This window comes from Bos indicus x Bos taurus, chromosome 3 (genome assembly GCF_003369695.1).
Source record: "Bos indicus x Bos taurus breed Angus x Brahman F1 hybrid chromosome 3, Bos_hybrid_MaternalHap_v2.0, whole genome shotgun sequence".
Taxonomy (NCBI): Eukaryota; Metazoa; Chordata; class Mammalia; order Artiodactyla; family Bovidae; genus Bos; species Bos indicus x Bos taurus.
In genome coordinates, this window is record NC_040078.1 from 52,447,147 (window position 1) to 52,472,628 (window position 25,482).

A 25,482-nucleotide genomic window follows, 5' to 3' on the forward strand; every position below is an offset into this window, starting at 1 on the left:
ACAGATTTGAGGGAGTAGGATGTGGATATCTTTTGTAGGACCGTTTTTTAGCCTGTCATACTGAGCATCTCATAGTAGACTTGTGATGTTCTCAGTTTGATTTATAGTTTAGTTTGTAATAGGTCTCTACAGTTTTGGGTGGGTGAAGGCTGGTGGCAGTGGGTGGTAAAATATTTTCATCTCTTCTAAACATTATGTGTGAAACTGGATGTCTGTGTTCTCAGTGGGTGGTCCAAGAAGTATCAGCATCAGCATGACCTTAGGAAGTTCAGAAATCCAAAATGGTCAGCTGGACTTCCCTTGTGGCTTAGCTGGTAAAGAATCTGCCTGCAATGAAGGGTTCAATTCCTGTGTTGGGAAGATTTCCCTGGAGAAGGGAAAGACTACCCACTCCAATATTCTGGCCTGGAGAGTTCCTTGGACTGTATAGAGTCCATGGGGTCACAAAGAGTTGGTCGGAAAGGACTGAGTGATTTTCACTTTCACAGTCTTACACTTGCTAAATCAGGAACTCTGAGAGTAGAGCCTAGCCATGTTTGCATAATAAGCCTTCTGGGTGATTCCCATGTACATTGAAGTTTGAGAACCACTTTTCTAGACTGTAGACATTATTAATGTTAAAACCATATTCACCTTCCTCTACAATGTTTTTTCTGCTTAATGGTAACACTTAAATTAGTCTAGCATCATCGTCCACAAACTGTTTTCTGTAGAGATAGAAACATATAGTACCAAATCTTAGTACTGTTCCTCAGTGAAATTAATTCATTTACTCAATAAAAGGTTGCACCGGACTCATTGTCAGTTGTATATTTACTTAGATGTAGTCATTTTATAAAGTAACGTTACTGACATCCAGAAATGATAGGAATTTTTTCTCTAGTCTTTAAACATGTGAATTGAATTTATTAGACTGAATTTTACTTTCCTACCTTCTGTATCCTATGTACATGTGGGGATACAATGTAAAATTTCTAATCTTTCAGCTTGCCTACACTACATTGTTAGGCTTTTATTATGTGCTATCCAGTGAAAGTGCTGAAGTGAGATTAATTATTTTGCTCAATGTGTCCACAGTGTAGCTCAGAAAACCCACAAGTAAATAGTTTATATAGAGCTATCACTAGTTGCTATTTGAGAAATCACTAGTTGTAATTGAGAAACACAGCTTCACATAGTTGAAGAAATTAAAGAAGGATCTGCCAGGGTGACTAAACTAAATATTGAAAAACTAGTATAAGGGTGTTAGCAAGGTTAAGGAGAAATAAAAAGTAAGTATAGTTCACCATGCGAAAAGGCTGAGAGAGCTTAGGGGCTCTTCTGGGAGTTGAAGGGGTTTCGTAGAAATATGAAGTGAGGAAGAGAGTAAAGACTAGAGAGATAGATGAGACTGAGGTCACTGATGAGTACTATGAAAGACTTGAGGCATAGATGTGATTCTTCAGGGTAGCCATTGGGAAATGATTACTTATAGCATTTGGGAAGGATAAATTGAGTGCATAGTGAGTCTAGAAATACAACAGTTACAGTAATCTAGGTGAGAATAGTAGTAGTTGTGGTAGTGACAGAATAAAAATTCAGAAGAGTAACAAGCTGATTTTCAGGAAGGGTGAGAGCTGAAGTGTAGAATTCAGAGTAGTATATATTAAGTTTCAGAATTTGTGGAGTGTGATAAACTTAGGGGTAGGTAGATTTTTGACAAGTAAATTTTCAGTGGAGTGTTAGACTGAAGGTCACATTATACTGGATTGAAGGTTAAATTGAGGAAGCAAGAGTGTATCAGTATTCACTGTTCTCTACAATTATCTTCCCTGGCATTTAGTAAATGTTTAATCAATGTTAGCCATTATTATGGCCACTATTAATATATACTTTAATGACATCTCTAAAACTTTTTGGTGTATTTTTGGCATGTATGTAATATTAGATAAGCATTGACATAGAAGTGTGTGTTTTATTCAGAAATATTTTAATTATTTGCCATACTATTAATATTAATGGAAACAGCACTAAGAAGTTTGTTTCTCAGTTGAATAGATAATTATTCCTCAAAGGTAGCTGGCAATAGTTTCTTGAAAGTTACTGTAATAATTTAATTTATGGTTGCTAATTTAAAAAATAGTATATCATAGATATAATTATTCATACCTGAAGCAGAAAAACTAAATGATTGCCTTTACATGTATTCTTTCAGGTTTGATTTAATTTCGAATGAGATTGTTCTTGCAGCGAGATGTTAATAAGACAAAATCTAGGTAAGTAGAAGATGACTTTGTTAAATATTACAAATCAAAATAGGAATAATACAAAAATTTATGTTTAAAAAGCATACCTCCAAATCCAAGGCAATGAGTCTTTAAATAAAATTTTGAAATACAAAGAAACAGCTTTTTGATTCACTTGGTCCGTTTGATTTGATGGAAGTAAAAACACAGCTGTCAAATAGTAGAACTACATTCTTAATTTTCCTCCTTTTATATTGTGATTAACTTAAGTATGCGGTTTCCAGTGACCCTTAAACATGTTTGAAAATCAGTTGATATTTGGTTTAGCTACTTGGAATCCAGCTCAATAAGACATTTGCTTAGATTTCTTCCGTGTTCCCTTCTTAAACTTCTTGAGTCATCTTTGCTTTTGTAAAATTTACTTTCTTATTTCCATTAACAGAACACTTCCACAGTTATTTAAATTTGTCAAATTATGACTTACATTAATGTAATGTTCAGAGTTATAAATGATTGTTTTAGTATTTTTTGTATTTCTACTGAATAACTTCTGATTTAGCATTCATATTTTAATTTTTTAAGACTGTCAACTTTAGAATTGAATTGTGATCATGTACTTTTGGTCTGATATGTGAAAGATTGCTTTTTTAATAATATAAATTAAGATGTTAAAAGGATGCATTTACTAATCTGTTGGTAAGTAAACATGGCTTCAGGATATAAACAGATGAAAAAGAATACTTTGATTACATTAAAATTAACTCAGGTCTTTCTGAATCTAACTAGATGTTTCAGCTGTCAAAACCTTGCTGATCTCAGTGGTTTAAAAAAAAAGCCTAGGATGAGAAGTGCTGTAGTTGAGTAATGTGCAGTTAAATAGTGTATTCTCAATTAGTGGTTTAGTCATAATTTGAAGGGACGTTTCCATTTTATTGGTATTATGCTATAATAATAGTGGTAATTTGGAGAATACTTACTATATTAAGTGCTTCTCATGCCTTATTAGTCTTTACAGTACATCTTATAAGGTAGATACTGATGTCTATAAAACTTTAATTTTTTGGTTAATAGTGAACTATTTCCTTTTTTTTTTTAAGAAACTATTTTCACAGCATTTATTATAAGGAACATTTGCCTGTATATCTTTCTGAAGTTAGTTGAATACAGTGTTTATTAGGGTGTTTATTCTGATTTCTTACAAGTTAGATATTGCTCATGGGATGACACTGGTTTTAACTAACTCTGGTTTTGTGTGTGCTCAGTTGCTCAGTCATGTTGACTGTTTGTGGTTCCATGGACTGTAGCCTGTCAGGCTCCTCTGTCCATGGAATTTTCCAGCAAGAATATTGGAGTAGGTTGACATTTCCTCCTGCAGAGGATCTTCCTCACCCAGGCACTGAATCCAAGTCTCCTGTGTCTCCTGTATTGGCAGGCGGATTCTTTACCACTGCACCACCATTTTATTCCAGCACAATTACATATGCATTTTCTTTTTTGTTAAGGTATAATTTACATTTTTATTAGATCATGTATGGTAAAATGTGGAAAATTTAAAGTATAGAGCTAAATAAGTTTTTTACATGTATAACCACTGTGTAGTTTAAGATGTTGAACACTCATTGTCTCAGAAAGTTCCTCGTGCTCTTTCCTTTCCAATCCAGTAGCCTTTCCCCCAAGGTGAGCATCTTTCTAAATTCTGTCAGCATAGCCTAGTTTTGCCTGTTTTTGAATTTTATGTACATAGAATTATATAATATATACTCCTATACCTGGCTGTTTTCATTTAACACAAATGTTTCATCCATATTGTTGCATTAGCAGTTTATTATTTTTTATTGCTAAGTAATATTCTATTGTGTTAACATAAATTTAGGTTTTCTCTATAATTTTGTTTCTTGTATTCTCCATGTCTCTGACCTCACTTGCCAACTTTCTGCATTGCTTTCTTTCCGCTAGTTGTCTCCTTCTTTGTCCCCCATCACCTGCACAGTAAAATGTAAACTCATAACATGTTATATAATTATCTCATTGCAGCTATTCTAGAATTATCTGAATAAACTAAGCATGATGTTTATATTCTTAGTTTTAGTTCCATGTATATGTTGTCATTGTTCCCCCACCCTCTTGTCTCCCCAACTGTCAATATATTTTCTCCTGGTTGTCAGCTTATCTTTTGAAATAGTTCATCTCAAGCATCATCTTGTCGTTTGAGCCAGACCTGTCCATTCCACAGTAGTCTGTTTTCTTTACTAGACTGTGAGTTCTTTGAGGGTCAAGACCATCTCCATGGAAAAGGAATGCAAAAAAGGAAAATGGCTGTCTGAGGAGGTCTTACAAATAGCTGTGAAAAGAGAAGCGAAAAGCAAAGGAGAAAAGAAAAGATATAAGCGTCTGAATGCAGAGTTTCAAATAGCAAGGAGAGATAAGAAAGCCTTCCTCAGCGATCAATGCAAAGAAATAGAGGAAAACAACAGAATGGAAAAGACTAGAGATCTCTTCAAGAAAATTAGAGATACCAAGGGAACATTTCATGCAAAGATGGGCTCGATAAAGGACAGAAATGGTATGGACCTAACAGAAGCAGAAGATACTAAAAAGAAGTGGCAAGAACACACAGAAGAACTGTACAAAAAAGATCTTCATGACCCAGATAATCATGATGGTGTAATCACTAACCTAGAGCCAGACATCCCAGAATGTGAAGTCAAATAGGCCTTAGAAAGCATCACTGCGAACAAAGCTAGTGGAGGTGATGGAATTCCAGTTGAGCTATTTCAAATCCTGAAAGATGATGCTATGAAAATGCTACGCTCAATATGCTAGCACATTTGTAAAACTCAGCAGTGGCAACAGGACTGGAAAAGGTCAGTCTTCATTCCAATCCCAAAGGCAATGCCAAAGAATGCTCAAACTACCACACAGTTGCACTCATCTTACATGATAATAAATTAATGCTCAAAATTCTCCAAGCCAGGCTTCAGCAATACGTGAACCGTGAAGTTCCAGAGGTTCAAGCTGGTTTTAGGAGGAACCAGAGATCAAATTGCCAACATCCGTTGGATCATCGAAAAAGCAAGAGAGTTCCAGAGAAACATCTATTTCTGCTTTATTGAATATGTCAAACCTTTTGACTGTGTGGATCACAAGAAACTGTGGAAAATTCTGAAAGAGATGGGCATAGCAGACCACCTGACCTGCCTCTTGAGAAACCTATATGCGGGTCAGGAAGCAACAGTTAGAACTGGACATGGAACAGACTGGTTCCAAATAGGAAAAGGAGTACGTCAAGGCTGTATATTGTCACCCTGCTTGTTTAACTTATATGCAGAGTACATCATGAGAAATGCTGGGCTGAATGAAGTACAAGCTGGAATCAAGATTGCCGGGAGAAATCTCAATAACCTCAGATATGCAGATGACACCACTCTTATGGCAGAAAGTGAAGAGGAACTAAAAAGCCTCTTGATGAAAGTGAAAGAGGAGAGTGAAAAAGTTGGCTTAAAGCTCAACATTCAGAAAACGAAGATCATGGCATCTGGTCCCATCACTTCATGAGAAATAGACGGGGAAACAGTGGAAACAGTGTCAGACTTTATTTTTCTGGGCTCCAAAATCACTGCAGATGGTGATTGCAGCCATGAAATTAAAAGACGCTTGCTCCTTGGAAGGAAAGTTATGACCAACCTAGATAGCATATTGAAAAGCAGAGACATTATTTTGCCAACAAAGGTCCGTCTAGTCAAGGCTATGGTTTTTCCAGTGGTCATGTATGGATGTGAGAGTTGGACTGTGAAGAAAGCTGAGTGCTGAAGAACTGATGCTTTTGAACTGTGGTGTTGGAGAAGACTCTTGAGAGCCCCTTGGACTGCAAGGAGATCCAACCAGTCCATTCTAAAGGAGATCACTCCTAGGTGTTCATTGGAAGGACTGATGCTAAAGCTGAAACTCCAATACTTTGGCCACCTCATGCGAAGAGTTGACTCATTGGAAAAGGCCCTGATGCTGGGAGGGATTGGGGTCAGGAGGAGAAGGGGATGACAGAGGATGAGATGGCTGGATGGCATTACCGACTCTATGGACATGAGGTTGAGTAGTCTCCGGGAGTTGGTGATGGACAAGGAGGCCTGGCGTGCTGCGATTCATGGGGTCGCAGAGAGTTGGACACGACTGAGCGACTGAACTGAAGTGAACTGAACCATCTATATCTTATTTATCTTAGTAGTGCAGTGTCAGAATGCTATGTGAACTTAGTGATTTGTTACTCACAGAACAGCCAGTAGAGTTCTCTCTCTAACAAATAAGGGTTCAGAGTACTGGCTGGAATGGGATGGGGGCATTGCACTTCAGTTGCTGTTAGACTGTAAGAAGGAGTCAATGAAGGCAATCTGAAGAAAGACATTTTGGAAAGAGAAATAAAATATTCTCCTAGTCTCCATTCAGTCCAGTTGGAATAAAATGGCTAATAATGTTCTTAGTCGAGATGTTAAGGAATATTGAGTGTCATTGTTGATTTTGATTACTCTTTCCAAATAAAGGCATTAATACATGTTATGGAAATTGGAGTGTTTGCTACTAATGTTTTCTTTGTGAGTTTCTGCTAGATAGACTAATACAAATAGAAGATTAGAAATCCTGATCACATCTTTAAGAAGTGAAGAAAAGTTTTCCTCATGTTCCTGAGGGTAAAAAACTACTGGAGAGGAGGAAAAAAATTGAATCATAGTCTGGAATTGTAATAACATTATTGATTCCTGTGGCTTAGGAAGCTTGTTATTTGCTGAGAAGTATTTTTAAAGATTTTGTCTTATCATTATATTTGGTAATTTATATAAACATTTTATTTTCTTAAATAAAACTGTAAAAAAATTTAAAGCATTTTGCATTAGTTTTCTTAATTGAGGTTTGAAATTGGGCTAGTTGGGTTGGCTATCATAGTCACCTGGGGGGTTATTATGCCTGAAGCTTCATTGCCTTCTAGCAAGTCCAAAGGAAGGAGAGGTTCTCCCCCACTGGGATCAATTTGTTGCTTTCTCTTTCTGCAGCTTCTGCCATTAAGCTTGAACACAGGGTTGGGCATTGACCCCATCTCATGCTGTTCCTTCTGTCTTCTTACCTGTAAGAATTTTTCTTAGACACAGATTCTTATTGAATGTAGAACCTTGGCTGTTTCTTTTATTTCACCCTGGATGTGAAGTATGTTTAGTTTTGTTATTGATAAAAGTTTACTCTTGAGATTGCTTGATTTATGTGTCTCTAGAGGTATTAGACCAGCTTTTCTTCTCAGAGGCTGATAGGTATACCTCAGGTTCAGACTCTTCCTTTTCATTTTGTACTTCAATATTTAACACAGTCAGATAGTGCTAAGCTTTTTCATTTTGCATAATTCTTGAATCCATAGATTTAAAGTTCTTTATGAATGTCTTATATTAGCTTTATTTCTGTTACTAACCTTTCTGTGCTTCCTTTCTTTAGTAGCACTGTAGATGTGCTTCCCATTGTTGTACTGTGGAAAAGAAAACTTTTTAATTAATAAAATTGTTTCTCATTCTAAATAAGATTGCATAATATACATCAGACCTTTTCCAGATAAATTGCAAGTAACATTTAGTATTTTCAGAGCTTTATTTTGTATATAAAAGCCACATTTGCTTATATGTGTGAACAGATAGTAGAGCAATGCTTAAAATAAGAAGTTAAACTCTCCTGTCATTCAGCACCATACTCCCCATACTAAAAATGGCTGGTATGTATTCTGCATTGTTTTCTGACTGTTTACCGATACATCGTGGACATTTTTTCATATATGCGTCACATGAGCTATTTTATTGAGGGTATTACAAATCACTTTAAGGAATTTGGATTAGCAGACTCCTATTCAAGGAGTTTAAGTATGAGGAAGTGCTGTGGTCAGATCTGGGTTTTTGAAATATGGAGAATTAAAATGGAGAACAAATTAGTGAAGAAACTAGATTGGAATCAGAATGACCAGTTTGCAGGGGGAGACTGCTGGCCTGTCTTTAGAGTGGTGGTAATGGAAAAGATGTAATTCGATTTGAGAGAGATTTAGAGGAGAAAATAAGTCAACTTTGGTGTTTAGTTGTAATGAAATTTTGGTGGTAGGAGAGTAAGGAAAGAGTTGAGGATAGTATCTATGTTTCTGGCCTGGCAGTAGTACAATATTCACAGATAGGAACTGTGGAGACGAAGCAGGTTTATAAAGAACAAGAGTGAAATTTTAGCTATATTGAGCCTGAAGAGCATTAAGTAGCTCAAGACATTTGAGTGGAAATGTCATGTGGCAGTTAGTTACAAGTGGCCTGTAACTTAAAGAGATCTGAGAGTCATCAGCATTAAATTTTCATAATATTTCACAAATTAATTTTTTATTTTGATATCTCTTTGTAAGATAGCTCTGCAAAGCATCTTTGTATATGAAATATTTCAGTTGACCTAAAATTTTTTGAAAATGACTTGCTCTGTATTTTTATTAGAGATTTTTTATTAGAGATTCTGATCTGTGCTTATTCTTAATTAAACAAGATTTAATATCATTAATGAACAATTAATCATACTGTTGATTGCAATAGTCTTACCAAAGATACTTGAACAGCCTAAGGATATATTAAACATGTTGAATCTTGGGTTTCCATTAATAGTGTCTAATATATAAATGTGAATTCTGATATTTGATAATGTAAGTATTTTCCTGCCTGTGTAACAGTTCAGGTTAAAATGGTCATGAAGTCTTTAGGTTAATTGTGATTCAACAAATTGTTAAGGAAAAAAGTATATGTCACAGTAGGACTTTGCCTACTTCGTTCACCATTGTATACTCACCATCTGTAGCAGCTCTTAGCACAGAGGAACTCAATAAATGTTTGTTGAATAATCAATTAGTGTTTGTGTGTGACATTCTTAATCCAGAAGTTAAGTAAGACTCCCTTTAACATATCTCATAGGGTAGATCTAACAGTGATGAACTTTCTCAGCTTTTAATCTTGAACTGTCTTACTTCCTCTTTCAATTTTGAAGTATAATTTTGCTAGGGATAGAATTCTTGATTGACAAGTATTTTCTTTCAGCACTTTGTAAATATCATGTCATTGCTTTCTGGCTTCCATAGTTTCTGATGAGGAATTACCTTCTAATCTTAATATAGGCCTCTTGTATATGACCCCTGCCTCTCCATGCTGCTTTTATTATTCATTCCTTGTCTTTGGATTTTGACAGTATTATGTTAATATGACTTTGTCTAGATCTCTGTATTTATCCTGTTTGGATTTTGTTGAGTTTATTGTTTGATTAAATTCATTGCTTCTCAGGTTTTGTATGTTTATGGCCATTAATTTTTGAAATATTCTTTCTGCCTCTTGTCTCATCTACTTCTTTGTCTCTCATTATAAATGTGTTGATATACTTGGCAGTGTCCATGGGTCTCTTAACTGCAGTTCATTTCTCTTTATTCTTTTTTCTACTTCTCAGACTGCATAATTTCAGTTGACCTACTTTCACATTCACTGAATGTTTATTCTGCTTGCTCAAATCTACTTTTGAAAGCCCACTAGTGAATTTTTCAATTTAATCATTGTTTAGCCCTAGAATTTTGGTTTAGTCCCCCCCCCCCCTGCAAAAAGCTTTATTGTTTCCATTTGGTCCAAGGCTTGAGAGGGCTCCAGGGTGTTAAAATGTTGCCTAATGGCTGCAGAGACGGCCTTCAGGCAGCCCTGATATGAGGGAAACTCCTCAGAGGCCACTGGGCTGTAGAGGCTTCTAGTCATGCTTGAGAGTGAGCCTTTCAAAGAGATATTCACCCAACCCAGCCTGGGGACCAGCCAGCCTGCAGAGGTTGGTCAAGGGGTCACCTATCTTCTTGATGAGTTTCACCTCCTCATCTAGGGAGTGGTTCTCCAGGAGGTCACAGATGTGGGGGTTTGTGCGGGCAGAACCCAGGCCACGTAGATACAAAAGGGCCTAGTTCAGGTTCTTTTCTATGAGAAGTGTGGCTTCCATAGTGCCCTGGGTTTTACCCTACTTATCTGGAAATGGCTTCTGCAAGTCCAGAAAGAGGGTGAAACTGCCATGCTGGTTTTACCTTTTCAAGAGATGCTCCATGAACTCCCACTTCTCCTTGGCCAATTTGTGAAAAATGTGGCCCACACCCTTCAGAGCCATATCCTCTTAGTCGAAATAGAAGCCCAGAGAGGTAATTGTAGGAGGCTCACAGATGCATGTTGACCAGGCAGTTGAAGGCAGACTCCACCGCAGTGAAATAATTCTGATGAATCTGGGAACTCATGGTTGATTGGTGATAAGGCGTTAAGCTCAAAAAATGGTGGCTGGTCATGGTGATTGTGGACAGCTTCTGAAGGTTACACATGGAAAAGTGGTTAGAGGGTGGTCAGAGGCTGGAGCACAGGAGCATCCCTGGGTCTGCTCTGTCCAAGCACTGTTAAAATGAGACAGATCCACAGGACTGCCGAGTGCACTTCCTGTTTAGTTCCTTTTTATAAGTATTTTATTTATTTCTCTTTATTGATATTTTCTGTATTGACACACTGTTCTGGTTTCCTTTAGTTCTTTCACCATGATTTCTTTGATCTTTTTGAGCATGTTTACAACTGCCAATTTAAAAACTTTGTCCAATAAGTTCCTTCATAAACAATTGCTATTGATTTTTTTTCCCTCTGAATGGGACATACTTTCTCGTTTCTTTAACATGCCTTGTAATTTTTTTCTTGAAAGTTGGACTTTTGAAATAACATAATGTTGTAGCTCTAGAAATCAGGTTCCTTACTCTCATGGCTTCTTGTTGTTGTTTAATTTGATTTATATCGTTTCTCTAAAATTTTTAACTGTATTTTTGTCATGTGTCTCTGAAGTCACTGTTCCTTTAGTTTGTGGTCACCTGCTGGTCCAGCAAAAATTTCCTTAAAATGCCTGGAACCAAGAAAAGAGAAAAAAATAAAATAGAGAAAAAAATGTAAGAAGATAAAACTTTTTCTAGTCATTGCAGATTGACTTTATTTTTAGATACTTCTACAGTTCTTAGCCAGGTTACTTATAACTCTGCATTAGCCTTCACTTCTTGTTCCCATTGAACTTGAAGACTAGCTAGAGGTGGAAGCTTAGGGTTTTTTCAGGTCTTTTCTGAACTGGCATTCTGCTCTAGGCATTGGCATGAGTTTCTGGATTCCCAGCTTTATACACAGACTTTTCACAGCCCTCTTCACCAATGTATTTCTTTTCAGCTTTTCCTCCCAATCTTTCTAACATCCTGTGATTTGCTGCTTTTCTGTTTTGAGGCATTTTTGAGTTAGATGAAACAAAGATGGACATTTCCTCAGTCTTTTATCCAACCCTTGGACTGGCCAAAGCAAATATACATACTCTTTTGGAACAAGGTCTGCTCTGTTCTTTGGAGAACCAGGTCCTCAGAACAGTAATGCTGAGTAATGTCTTTTTGACTTTAGCTGTGCAAGAGGTTTGAGCTAAGCTAAGTTTAAATGTCACAAAGCTCTCCTACCATTTTTTAAAGTCATTTTTATTCTCAATTTTAAATTTATAATTGATTTTAATTTTAAATTAAAATCCTAATTTAAAAATCAATTGATCAGTTGAGTTTGAGGAGCCATTATTTTATCTTTGTCATCCTAAAGATAGATATTTGGGAGCATTGTTTTTTTTTTAACAGAATAGAATTCTGGATATGTCTCTGAGCTAGAAGAGGATGTACTGCAAGTTCATAGAGCTAACTTACAGTATCAGATATGCTCCATCTGTGCTTGTGAGCTCAGTTGTGTCCGACTCTGCGACCCCATGGACTGTAACCCACCAGGCTCCTCTGTCTATGGAATTTTCCAGGCAAGAATACTGGAGTGGTTTGCCATTTCCTTCTCCATCTCCTACCATTTTAAAATTGGTTTTTCTTGATTCAGCATTCACTTTGTTGCTTCAGTCCATTTACTGTTTTCCAGAGCTTGGAAAAAGTTGTTTCTGACAGTTTGGGTTTTTTATTTTATTTTATTTTTCCTTCTGATCTTTCTTTGAAAGGACAGGCCCTTGAATTGCTTTACTGTATTTGTCAGAGTTGAATTTCCTTACTGTATTCATCAGAGTTCTCCAGAGAAACAGAACCAGGAGAGAGAGAGAGAGAGTCTGCGTGTGTGTGTGTGTGTATGGAAAGAGATTTATTTCAAGAAATTAGCTCATTTGAAAATGAGGCTGGAAGTCCAAAGTCTATAAGGTAGGCTAGCAGGCTGGACACCCAGGGAAGCGCTAATGTTACGATTCACATCTGAAGACTTTCAGGCTAAAGACTTGGGAAAGAGCAGATGTTGGAGCTCAAGTCTAAAGGCCGTGTGCTGTAGAATTCCCTAGTGCCCAAGGGAAGTCAGTTTTTCATTCTATCCAGGCCTTCACCTGATTAGATGAGAAACACTCATATTATGGAAGATAATCTGTTCAGAGTATAGCAATTTAAATGTGAATTTCATATATAAAACCTTCACTGAAGTTTCCTGAATGATGTTTGACCACATATTTGGACACTATGGCCCAGCCAAGTTGACGTAAAATTAGCCATCACTCCATTTTAACTAACACCCTGCAATTGATTTGTGTGTGTTTAATCTTGTATTCTGTGACCTCACTATTCTCACTTCTTAGTTCCACAAGTTTTTTTTGTCTACTTCTTGAAATTTTTTGTGTAGGCATTGAGGTGTTACGTGCAAATAGGGACAGTTTTATTTTTTCCTTTCCAATGTATATGCTTTTGTTTCCTTTTCTTGCCTTTTTGCAGTGGTTAGAACTCCAGTAGATATGTAGAATTAGAGTGGTAAGATTGGACATTCTTGGTTTAGAAGATTTTAGAAGGAAAGCCTTCAGGCTTTGTACCATTAAATATATGTTAGCTGTAGGTGTTCTTAGATGCTCTTTTTCAAATTGAAGTAGTTTCCCTTTATTCCACCTGCTGAAAATTCTTACCATGAATGAGTGTCAGGTTTTCAGTTGATATGCTCATGTTATTTAAAATAAATTTCCAATTTGGAAGTCTCTAGTGTTATTTAAACTAATTTTCCAGTTTGGAAGTCTCCAGTGAAATCTTCTTGGCCTAGAGGTTTCTTTTTGGGGAGTTTTACAGTTTAAATGCAATGCCCTTAATAGCTATTGGGCTATTTAAAATTAATTTCATATTGAATGAGTTATGGTATGTTGTTTTTTCAAGATAATAGACTTATTTCATCAAATTGTTAAAGTTAATTTTGTAAAGTTCTTCATCATTTCAGTTCAGTCATTCAGTCATGTTTGACTCTTTGCCACCCCATGAACCGCAGCACTCCAGGCCTCCCTGTCCGTCACCAACCCCCGGAGTCCACCCAAACACATGTCCATTGAGTCGGTGATGCCATCCAACCATCTCATCCTCTGTCGTCCCCTTCTCCTCCTGCCTTCAATCTTTCCCAGCATCAGGGTCTTTTCAAATGAGTCAGCTCTTCGCATCAGGTGGCCAAAGTATTGGAGTTTCAGCTTCAACATCAGTCCTTTCAATGAACACCCAGGACTGGTCTCCTTTAGGATGGACTGGTTGGATCTCCTTGCAGTCCAAGGGACTCTCAAGAGTCTTCTCCAACACCACAGTTCAAAAGCACCAATTCTTCTGTGCTCAGCCCTCTTCATAGTCCAACTCTCACATCCGTACATGACAACTGGAAAAACCATAGCCTTGACTAGATGGACCTTTGTTGACAAAGTAATGTCTCTGCTTTTTAATATGCTGGTATGCCCTTATTAATTGTTATAGTGTCTGTAGGGTATATGGTGTTATCTCCTGTTTCATTATTAAATTGATCATTTTTGTTTTTTAAAAATCTTCATCATTCTTGCTGGAAATTTGTTAATTTTATTGATTTTTTTCGTATAACTAGCTTTTTGTTTCAGTGATTTTTCTGTTTTCAGTTTCATTTATTTCTGCTGTTATATTTATTGTTTCCTTCTTTTTGCTTGCTTTGGATTTATATTTCTGTCCTTTTTCTTTTAAAATTTGTCAGTTCATGGTATAAATTTAAATATCTCTTTCAGCATTGCTTTAGCTGCATCTCATATTTTGGCAAGTTCTATTCTCATTAAGTTCTCCTTTTAAAAATTTTTTTTGAGAATTTTTGAGCCATGGATTATTTAGAAGTATTTTGTTTAGTTTTCAGTTATTTGGGATTTTCCTTTTATTTTTCTAGAACCAATTTCTAGTTTGATTACCAGTCTTAAATTTGTTCAGGTTTATTTTATTGCTGAAGATATTGTCTATTTTCATAAATGGTTTATAGCCACTTGGATAAAATATGTATTTCTCTGTTGCTTGGTAGTGTTTTAAGTGTGTCAGTTAGATCCTACTTGTTGATTGTGTTCAGAGTTTTTTTATTCTTGCTGATTTTCTTTTTAGCGGTTGTATCAGTTGTGGGAGAAGAGTGTTAAAAGTCTCTACAACAATTACGGATTGTCCTTTTCCTGCCTATCAGTTTTTGTTTAGTGTATTTCAAGGTTCTGTTGTTTGGTATATACACATTTAGGATCATTGTCTTCCTGGTGGATCCTTTTATTATTATTTAGTGTTTTCTTGATCACTGGTAATTTTCTTTGTTCTGATACTATTTTACCAGCTATTAATGTTCGCATGGCATATTTTCAGCCTACTTATGTCATTGAATTTGAAATGAGTTTCTTATAAGCTGCATATAGTAGTGTTGTGGTTCTTTTAATCTGTCATTTTCTTTTCTTTTGACTGATAGATTATTTACATGTGAAGTAATTTTTGATATGTTTTCTCAGGTTGTTGTTATTCTTTCTTCCCTTGCCTTATGGTTTACATAAGAACAGTTTTTTAGGGATTCCTTTTTGTTTTCCTGTGTCCAGTACATTTTTGATGTCTTTCTGTGCGTCCTAATCTTTCTTCATAAAGACACCACCAGATTAAATTAAGGGCTACCCTTGTTACCTCTTTTAAACTTACTTACCTCTTTAAAGGTCTTGTCTCCAAATATGGCTAAATTCTGAGATATTGGGGCTTAAGGCTTCCAGTATATGACAGAGGAAGGTGGAGTGGAGATGTAATTTAGTCTATAACAGTAAGTTCCAAATGTTCTCTTTTATAACTGAATTAAAGAGTTAAGTGAAATTACTTGGATTTTTTAAATGAATTTTTAACCATTCTCTTAGAGTGTAATAAAAAGATGTAAGGCATCAAGTCAGATAGGTACCTTGCAGTTATCTGAGGTAGATAGGTATGCACCTGTGTCATCTGAGAGGTATATTAAAGGACTTAGAACAAAGTACTTTAATCTGGGAGAGAGTTGTAGTCTTTTATATCATTTATGATATAAATTTGTTTTAAAAGTGCATTTTGCCCTATTACCATTTATGATATTGTCATAAGGAAACAGTAAATGTTTGTACTATATGCCAAATTTATACAATTCAATCCAGAGATAGTTACTATTTAGGCACCTGAAAGCTAATGATAGGGCAGTATATGTTGTGGAGATTTATATTATTCATGTTTAATTGAAACGGTAGAATTGTTAGTAGAAATATTCAGTAAGCTTTTTATCTTTTGTGTACACAGTGATGACCAGGGAGAGTCTACCTAGACACATGCAATATGACTAGAGAAGACAATTGAAGTTAATAAAAAGAAAATTTGCTTTAATTTCCAAAATTGGTTGATTGCTGACTTTATTGTTCACTTATAGTTAGCTTGCTTTGTCTGTACCCCTTTATCAGTATTCACGCACCTTCTCAATGTTTAAAAACACAGCATATATAGCAGAAGGCATGATGCACATTCTCTTGCCTCAGTTCAGTGGGTGCTATACCATAATCAATAGAATATTTGAAAGACATTAGTGCTCTGAAAGGATCAGTTCTTCAAAAGCATATGATAAAGGAACTTGACATATAGAGTGTTTGAGGAAAACTTCCTAGAGTAAGTGATATTTAGAGCTTTGATCTGAAAGAAGATTATGAGCTAAAGTTAATTAAATTTATGTGAAAGCATGCTTGGTGGGGGAGAGCAGAGAATTCAAGACCAAAGAAACTGCATCTGCAGAGGTCCTGTGATGAGAAGGAAGATATTGGGAAATTTGAGAGGGCCAGTGTGGTTGAATCCCTAAGAACTGTTACGAGGAAAATGTGTGACAAAACTGGAAACGTAGGCAGGACCCAGTGTAGCCATTTTAGCTGTTAAAGATTTGGGACTATGTCCTGGTAGAGAGGAAAATGACATGTTCCACAGAAGAGTAAGAAGCTTGAAAAGATCATTTTGCCTATATGTGTGAAGAATTGGTTAGAAATGAACCAACAAGTCCAATTAGAAGGCACAGATGCATTAATTTTGTAAAATTCTGCTTATGGTAGACCACAAAGTAGTCACTTCAAGGACTGTTTTAGATGCCAGGGGTGTATTAAGTGAACAAAACATTAGCCTGTACCCTCAGTGGGGAAGAGGAAACAGATGGTCAAATAACTATATAATCTTTCAGGTATTTGTAAGTATTGTGACGTATGTATGAAGAAGTATGAAGTGAAAGTCGCTCAGTCGTGGCCGACTGTGTGACCCCATGGACTATACAGTCTCTGGAATTCTCCAGGCCAGAATACTAGAGTGGGTAGCCTTTCCCTTCTCCAGGGGCTCTTTCCAACCCAGGGATCAAACCCAGGTCTCCCACATTGCAGCCGGATTCTTTACGAGCCACAAGGGAAGCCCAAGAATACTGGAATGGGCAGCCCAGGAATCAAACCGGGGTCTCCTGCATTGCAGGAGGATTCTTTACCAACTGATCTATCAGGAAAGCCCCAAGTATTGTGAAGAAAAGTAAAATTAGATAAGGGGATAAAGAGTGACTAAGAGTGCTGTGTTATTAAGGATGGATCTAAGAACTGAGAAGGAGATGACCGGAACTGAAGAAATGGATTTACACATACATTTGGAGGAAGAACTTCAGGCAGAGAACATTAAGTGCTAAGTGCAAAGTATGTTGGGCCTGGTCAAGGAATAACAAGAAGGCCAGTGTAGGTGAGGTACAGTGAGAAAAGGGAGAGCATTTAGGAGATGTGGTCTAGGACTAAGTGCATTATTATTGGGTTGGACAAGAACTACATAACACTTATCACTTTGATATTTTAAACATTAACTTTATACTAAAATTTAGTTATTTCTTTTGCTAGTAATAGTTCATGAAATTAAAATAGTATTATTAAAGTTCTGAACTTAATTCCAGTGTGTGAGGAGGGGGTTTCCCCACACCACCGAGCATTTCTCCAGACACCAGTTATTGTTCTACGATTCAGTTCAGTCCTGACACTATTTACCCAGAGATCACACACACACACATATGCTTCAGAGGCCAGGTGCAAGCCCAGGTTGGCATCTGTGCTGCAGCCTGTTTAGTTACAGATTGGAGGTTATCACGATTCTGTCCTTGGACTTCAGATGCTAGTTGCAAGTCCAGGTTTTTACCTGTTCTTCTAGCCAACTGGCTCTAAATCAGAGCTTCTCATGACCCCCTCCTTGGGTTTCAATTAATTTGTTAAAGTGGCTCACAGAATTTAGGAAATCTGTTTACTCTCTAGATTACCAGATTATTATAAAAGGATACAACTCAGAAACAAACAGATGGAAAAGATGCATAGAGTAAGGTATGTGGGAAAGGGGCACAGAGCTTCCATGCTTCAGGTGCTCTGCTCTCAGCACCTCTATGTGTTCAACAGCCCAGGAGCTCTCTCTGCCTCATCCTTTTGGGTATTTACGGAATCTGCATCACATAGGCATGATTGATTAAATCATTCACCATTATTTTGGATCCATCTTTCAGCCCCGACTCCCTTACCTGGAGGCGAGGGAGTTTGGACTGAAAGTCCAGAATCACAGGGTAGCAGATGATGAAACCTTCAGGTCTTTTACTGTGTGTGTTTTCATTAGTTTCTAGGGCAATATAAGTCTCTCAAAAATTATGGAATTAAAAAACAAGCAACATACACCTGAAACTAACACAACATTATAAATCAACTCTACTTCAATAAGAATTTTTAAGAAGCAACAACAAGGGAAGTCTGCAGCCCTATATTCACAGTTCCTTGCTTTCTGTGAAGAATACAAGTTTGAAAGTGTAAGACCATTGCAGTAATACATATAACTTTTTTCTTAAAAGATTGACCTGTTGTGTTTTTAAACTTTTATACTAAGGTATTTCACAGTCTTATTTACTTTATTAAGATTGATTTTTCCATACCAGTATTATATTCCAGTATAACATTTTCTATTGCTTCGGAGTGGTGTTTTGAAAAAAGAATTTGCTACCACTTGGTGGCACTACTTGGCTTAAAATTGAATCAGATTGTGTGCTGTATGCAGTTCCACTTAAATGATTAAATTCAGAGGGGCTCTATTTGATACTAAGCAACTTAATATTATAAATGTTTAATTCTTATTTTGTAAATAAAATAATAATTGATGTTGTAAAACTTCATTTTATTAAAATGTTGCATGGAATATAAAAACAACCCAAGTCTTAGTTTGATGGTGAGGGAAGCATGCAAATTTTTGATAGAAACCTCCTTTTGCTCAAGCATTATTTATATTCTGCCTTAAACCTCCATGTGTTTAAATGTTATAAAAATATATTTTTAATATTAGAAAAACAAACATCTTCAACTTTCCTTTAATATTAATATTTTCCAAGACATGTATTTTATTTTGTCATATGTAAGCTAAGAAATTAGATTTTTTTAGGTGATCAAAATAAATGACACATACAGGAAAACAAACTTAAATATACTTTGTCTTCCTGCAACATACTAAAAACTCATGCAGTCCTTTTTAATATATTTTATTTGTTTTATTAAATTAGGCAAAGGATCTTGAAGTGTAAGATGTAGAAGTTTATGATGTCTCCAGAAATGATTTTTACTCTTAAATAATTGATATGTAGTACTGTAATAGCTGAAATATTTGTGTAATTTGTTTTGTGGGTTGCATGTACAGCATATAAAAGATAATGCCCCACATCTTTTATTTTTTGGCCACACTGTGCGGCTTGCTAGATCTTAGTTCCCTGACTAGGGATCAACCCCTGCCCCTCTCAGTGAATGTGCCAGGTCTCAACCACTGGACTGCCAGGGAATTCCTCCCCACACTCCATGTCTTTTTTAAAATTGAAATGTAATACATAAAGGAAACTGTACAAAGTTTACAGCTGAATGAATCATCACAAAGTAAACACTATGACCACCATAGATTCAAGAAATTGAATACTGCCAGCAGCCTCCTATGCTTCCTTTCCCAAGCACTCTCCCTTTCCTATTTCTTGGAGTAACCACTACCTGGCTTCAAAAAATATAACTTTTTTAAAATCTGTTTTTGGAGTTTTATAAAAACAGAATTATATAGTATTATTTTGATTCTGTTATGTTTGGGAGATTCATGTATGTTATCAGATATATATGGCTATAGCTCCCTCATACTATTCAATCACCATCTTTTTTACTGTTGGACATTTGGGTTAGATAATGCCGTCATGAACATTCTTACAAATGTTTCTTGGGGTACATATGCAACATTTATGTGGGGTATGTACCAGTAGTATATACCCAGTAGAATAGCTGGGTCATTTGTGTATATATGTTCAAATTTAGGAGATAAAAAAAGAGTTGTTTTCAGAGTCATTGTTCCTACCTATCCCATCAACAGAATATGAAGGTTCCTATTTCTCTGTAGTCTCACCAACACTTAGCATTAATAGCCTCTTTAATTTTAGTTCTTTTGTAGGATAGATTTCTGTGATTCTAAATGAGATTGAGTACTTTTTCTTAAATTTATTGGCTGCTTGAATATCTTCCTTTTTATTATTGTTACTATTGAGTTCTCTACATTACTGATTTATATGAGTTACATATTCTATGAGTGCCTTTTTTTCCTGTTGGACTTTCTGTTCTTTTCCTTCTGTTTTTAGGAGGTTTTTTTTTTTTTTTTTTAATATGCTAGGTATAAATCCTTTGTTAGAAAGATATATCTATTTTCCTGATTTTCACCCTCTTAATGTTACCTTTTAATGAAAGGAAGGTCTTAATTTTAATATAGTCCACTTTATCATTGTCTTCATGTATAGTCACTGCTCCTTGTGTCTAATTAAGATGCCTTTCTCTGCTCCAAGAATATGAAGATATTATCTTATGTTATCTTCTAGAACTGGTTCTCAATAGAGACAATTCCCCTCACCCTCATCCCACACCTTCCATGCCCTGGGTAGGACATTTGGCTGTGTTCAGAGACCTTAGTTTTCACAGCTGGGTGGGTGGAGTACTCCAGGCGTCTAGTGGGTCGGCTACTAAACATTCTGCAATCCTCAGAATGCTATATATTCTACAATGCACACCACAGTTAACTTAACCCCAGTGTCACTAGTCCTGAGGTTGAGGGACATTGTCCTAGAGGCTTGATTATTTTGCTTTCTACTTTCTACCTAGAACTGATTATTGTATATTATTTTGTATATTGTTTATGATGCACTTAGATTTATCTGATACTTGGAATTTATTCTGGGTATTATATGAGGTATAGAGGTCACTTTTTCTTTTTTTCTTATGGGATATGTATTTTATGCAGCACCATTTGTTGAAAAGATTGTTTCCCAGCTGCTCTGCAATACTACCTTTCTCGTGTATCAAATGACCATATGTGTATAAGTCTGTTTCTGGGCTCTTTTTTCATTTTCCATTGGTCTACTTTATCTACCCTTGCACCAAAGCTATGCTGTTTTAATTTACATAGTATTATAACAAGTCTTTATGTTCAGTAAGGCAAGTTTTCCTACCTTGTTCTTCTTGGCTCATTGCAGTTCCATATAATTTTTGCTGTCACATAATCAGTTTTATAGAAATTGAATTGAGAAAGAGTTGGCATCTTTATGTTACTAAATCTTCCAGTCCATGAATGTCATATTATTCTTTCATTTATTTAGGTCATTGAATCTCAAACACTGTGTTCTTAAGATCCATTTAAACTCTAAAAAAAATTTTTTTAATGTGGTTGTATCAGTGTTTCTCAACTTCAGTACAGTTAACATTTAGGGCCAGGTAATGGTTTGTTTTGGAGAGTAAGAATGTCCCTTTAAATGCTAACATAAATAATACAATTTTGTGAAAAATACACATTCTAAAATAAAATTTAGTGAGAAAGGTACATTTTTTTATTTCAAATTGCTTTCCTGTCTAGCTTAATGAATGACAGCTGGATTTTCATACCTGCTTCTGCTTTAATCTGTTGGGTTATCAGAAGTCTATCATATATAGACTCTGGGAAACTGTTGTACACCCGTGGGAGAATGAGAGTGAAAAAGTAAAATAAGGTCTTTAATATTATGAAAATAGTTATGATTTTGAGAATCTCCTGAAAGGGATACCCAGGGGTCCACAGAGCATGCTTTTGGGAGCTGCTGCCTTAGAGATTGCAACATGCATCCTTGACCTATTTGTTTGCTATGATATTCATCTGTGTTCAACTCCATATATATTTTAAGCACATGAGACCGAATCATTTTAGATTTTAGCTTTTAAATCTAGTTTAGATTTACCTGTCTGCAGTCATTTCCCCTTTTTGAACAACTCTCTTTAGTATATACTTTGATGTAGATTTGTGCTGGGAAATTCTTGTTTTTGCTTTCTGGTCATGTTCTGTATTTCACTTTCACTTTTGAATGATACATTTTTCTTGCTGGTTAGAATGCTAGGTTCGGAGAAGGCAGTGGCACCCACTCCAGTACTCTTGCCTGGGAAATCCCATGGATGGAGGAGCCTGGTAGGCTGCAGTCCATGGGGTGGCGAAGAGTCGGACAGGACTGAGCAACTTCACTTGTACTTTTCACTTTCATGCATTGGAGAAGGAAATGGTAACCCACTCCAGTGTTCTTGCCTGGGGAATCCCAGGGATGGGGCAGCCTGGTGGGCTGCCGTCTATGGGGTCACACAGAGTCGGACACGACTGAAGCAACTTAGCAGCAGCAGCAGAATGCTAGGTTGGTCATTATTTTCTTTTAACTAGGCTATTATTCCTTTATGTTCTGGCTTCTGTTATTTCTATTGAGAAATTAGTTGCTCATCTCATCAATACCTTCCAACCAAAAGGACTAGCAAAGAAAACCTGTAGTTGAACATGGTTTTTGTTTGTTGAAGTGAGAGATTCCTCATACTAAAGGGAATTTTGGGCTGTCTTTTTAAGAGGGTATTAGAAACTATTATAGGTTTGGACTTTGGGTGGGTAATTTGGTGGCTCAGAGGATAAAGCGTCTGCCTGCAATGCAGGAGACCTGGGTTCGATCCCTGGGTTGGGAAGATCCCCTGGAGAAGGAAATGGCAACCCACCCCAGTGTTCTTGCCTGGAGAATCCCATGGACAGAGGAGCCTGGCGGGCTACAGTCCATGGGGTTGCAAAGAGTCGGACACGACTGAGCAACTTCACTCACTCACTCACTCAAGGAAATAGAAGTTTGCTCTAAATTAGATCTTGTCAGAACATGGGCACATATTATGACTGCTGCTGCTGCTAAGTCGCTTCAGTCATGTCCAACTCTTCGCGACCCCAATGTCTGCAGCCTACCAGGCTCCTCCATCCATGGGATTTTCCAGGCAAGAGTACTGGAGTGGGTCGCCATTGCCTTCTCTGATTATGACTGCTATCTTTTTTTAAATTCAGGTGAAATTTACATAACATACAATTAATCATTTTAAGTGCACAATTCAGTGGTATTTAGTATATTCACAGTGTTATGCAATCACCAGCTCTCTCATTTTAAAGGTGTTTCAACACCCTGTAGTCATTAAGTAATCATTTCCAATTCTCTCCTTCCAGTATCACCATGTACTCTTTACTTTCTGTCTCTATGGATTTGCCTATTCTCACTATTTCAAGTGAAAGGAATCATAGAATGATTCTTGATGTCTGGCTTATTTCACTTAACATATTTTCAGGGTTCATCCAAGTTGTAGCATGCACTTTGTTTCTTTTTTTGACTGTTATGAATAGTGATGCTATAAACGTGCATGTACAATTTTCTGTGTATGTAAATTTCACTTCTCCTGGATATATCTTGGAGTTGAATAGCTGGGTTATGTGGTAATTCTGTGTTACCTTTTTTTAAGAACCCAGATGGTTTTCCACCACAGGTGCACTGTGTCATTTCTCACCAGCAGTGTATGAGGTCTCTCTTTCTTCACATTCACATCAACACTTGTTGTTTTCTAGTTTGTTTTTTTTTTTTAATTAAGCTGTCTATTCTAATGTGTGTGTCTCTCAGTCATGTCCGACTCTTTGCAACCCCATGGTCTGTCCAGGGGATTCTCCAGGCAAGAATACTGGTGTGAGTTGCCATTCCCTTTTCCAGGGGATCTTCCCAACCCAGTGATTGGACCCGGGTCTCTTGCATTGCAGGCAGATTCTTTGCCATCTTAGCTACAAGGAAAGCCCTATGGGTGTGAAGTGGTATCTTACTGTGGTTTTCATTTGTGTTTTCTTCATGACCAAGATGGTGAACATCTTAGTCTTATTGGCCATTTGTTTATCTTCATTTGATGAATGTCTGTATAAAGTCCTGTGCCCATTTTAAAAATTGTTTTTTTTCTTTCTCTTGTTGAGCTGTTTATATACTCTGGACATTAAACCCTTATCAAATATATCTTGATAATATCCATTGCACAACAAAAGTTTTGGTGAAGTCCAAACTACCTATTGTTTTTTTTCATATGTTCATTGTGCTTTTGGTGTCACATCTAAGAATCCATTGCCAAATACAACATCATAAAGATCCATACCTTATGCCTTATTCTAAGAACATAATAGTTTTAGTTCTTATGTTTATATAGTTGTTCTGTTTTGATTTAGTTTTTGTTCACAAAATGAGGCAGTGGTTCAGCTTCATTTTTTTTTTTTTTTTTAACATGTGATCATCCAGTTTTCTCAGGACCAAATGTTGAAAGACTGTTCTTTCTCCCTGAATGGTCTTGCCACCTTTGTTAAGAATTGATTGGCCACAGATGTTTGGGCTTATTTCTGGATTCTCAAATGTATTCCATTGGTCTGTTATGTCTACCCTTATTCCGGTACCACGCTGATTACTTTAGCTATGTTAATAAATTTTAAAATTATTGTGAGTCCCCTTACTTTATTTCTTTTTCAATATTGTTTTTGCTCTTTAGGGCCCTTCACAGTTTAATATGAATTATAAGATCAGCTTATCTATTTCTATTTTGAAAAGCCATTAGAATTTTTATAGAGATTGCATTAAATCTGTAGATGACTTTGGAAAGTATTGCCATATTAACAATGTTTTGTTTCCTAGTCCATGAACATAGGATGGCTTTCCATTTGGTTAGGGCTTCTTTAATTTCTTTCAGCAATACTTTGTAATTTTTCAATGTATTAAGACTTTCGCCTTCTTGGTTACATTTATTCCTAGATATTTTACTTTGAATGCTTTTATAAATAGTATTGTTTTCTTAATTTCCTTTTTGGATCATACATTGCTGGCATAGGGAAACACAATTGATTTATATTTGTTTATCTTATATGTGCAGGTTTGCTGAATTTCTGTAACATGTTAACTCTAGTAAATTTGTGTGTGTAATCTAGACTTTCTATACAGGCATAATTTGTTTTATTACATTTTGCTTTATTGTGTTTACAGATACTGTGTTTTTTTTTTATGAATTGAAGGTTTGTGGCAACATTGTGTTGAGCAAGTCTCTTGGCACCAGTTTACCAAGAGCATTTGCTCATTTGAGGTTTCTGTTACATTTTGGTAATTTTTGGAATTTTCAAACTATCCAATAACATTGCATGCTACAGAGAAATTGTTCATGAAAGGAAGAAATGGTTCATGAAAGGCTGAAGCTTCGTCAGCCTTTAGCAGCCACCTCTCTGATCAGTCAGCCCCCATCAACACTGAGACAAGACCGTCTACCAGCAAAAAGGTTACAGTTTGATAAAGGCTGAGATGATGATTACCTTTTTTTTTTTTTTTAGCAATAGTGTTTTTTAATTAAGGTATATTCATTGCTTTCTTTGAGACATAATGCTGTGTTACATTTAATCGACTGTAATTGACTCTTGAAAAGCCAGGGGATTGGTGTGCTGATTATCTGCACAGTTGAAAATCCAAGTATAACTTAGAGTTGGACCTCCATAGCCAAGGTTCCTCTTCTACAGATTCAACCAACC

At 36.3% G+C, this 25,482-nt stretch overlaps 1 protein-coding gene and 1 pseudogene across 21 annotated transcripts in view; one reads left to right on the forward strand and one right to left on the reverse strand.

Moving 5' to 3' along the window:
- ZNF644 (zinc finger protein 644) overlaps positions 1–25,482 on the forward strand; it is a 96,618-nt gene that overhangs the window by 35,437 nt on the left and 35,699 nt on the right. For all 21 annotated transcript variants that reach the window (XM_027536542.1, XM_027536555.1, XM_027536553.1 and 18 more), the window contains one exon: positions 2,195–2,255. In XM_027536542.1, coding sequence (XP_027392343.1) covers positions 2,212–2,255 — 44 coding nt within the window. In that variant the 5' untranslated portion in view covers positions 2,195–2,211. The remainder of the gene's footprint in view (positions 1–2,194; positions 2,256–25,482) is intronic.
- On the reverse strand, positions 8,333–12,276 carry LOC113889624 (annotated as a pseudogene).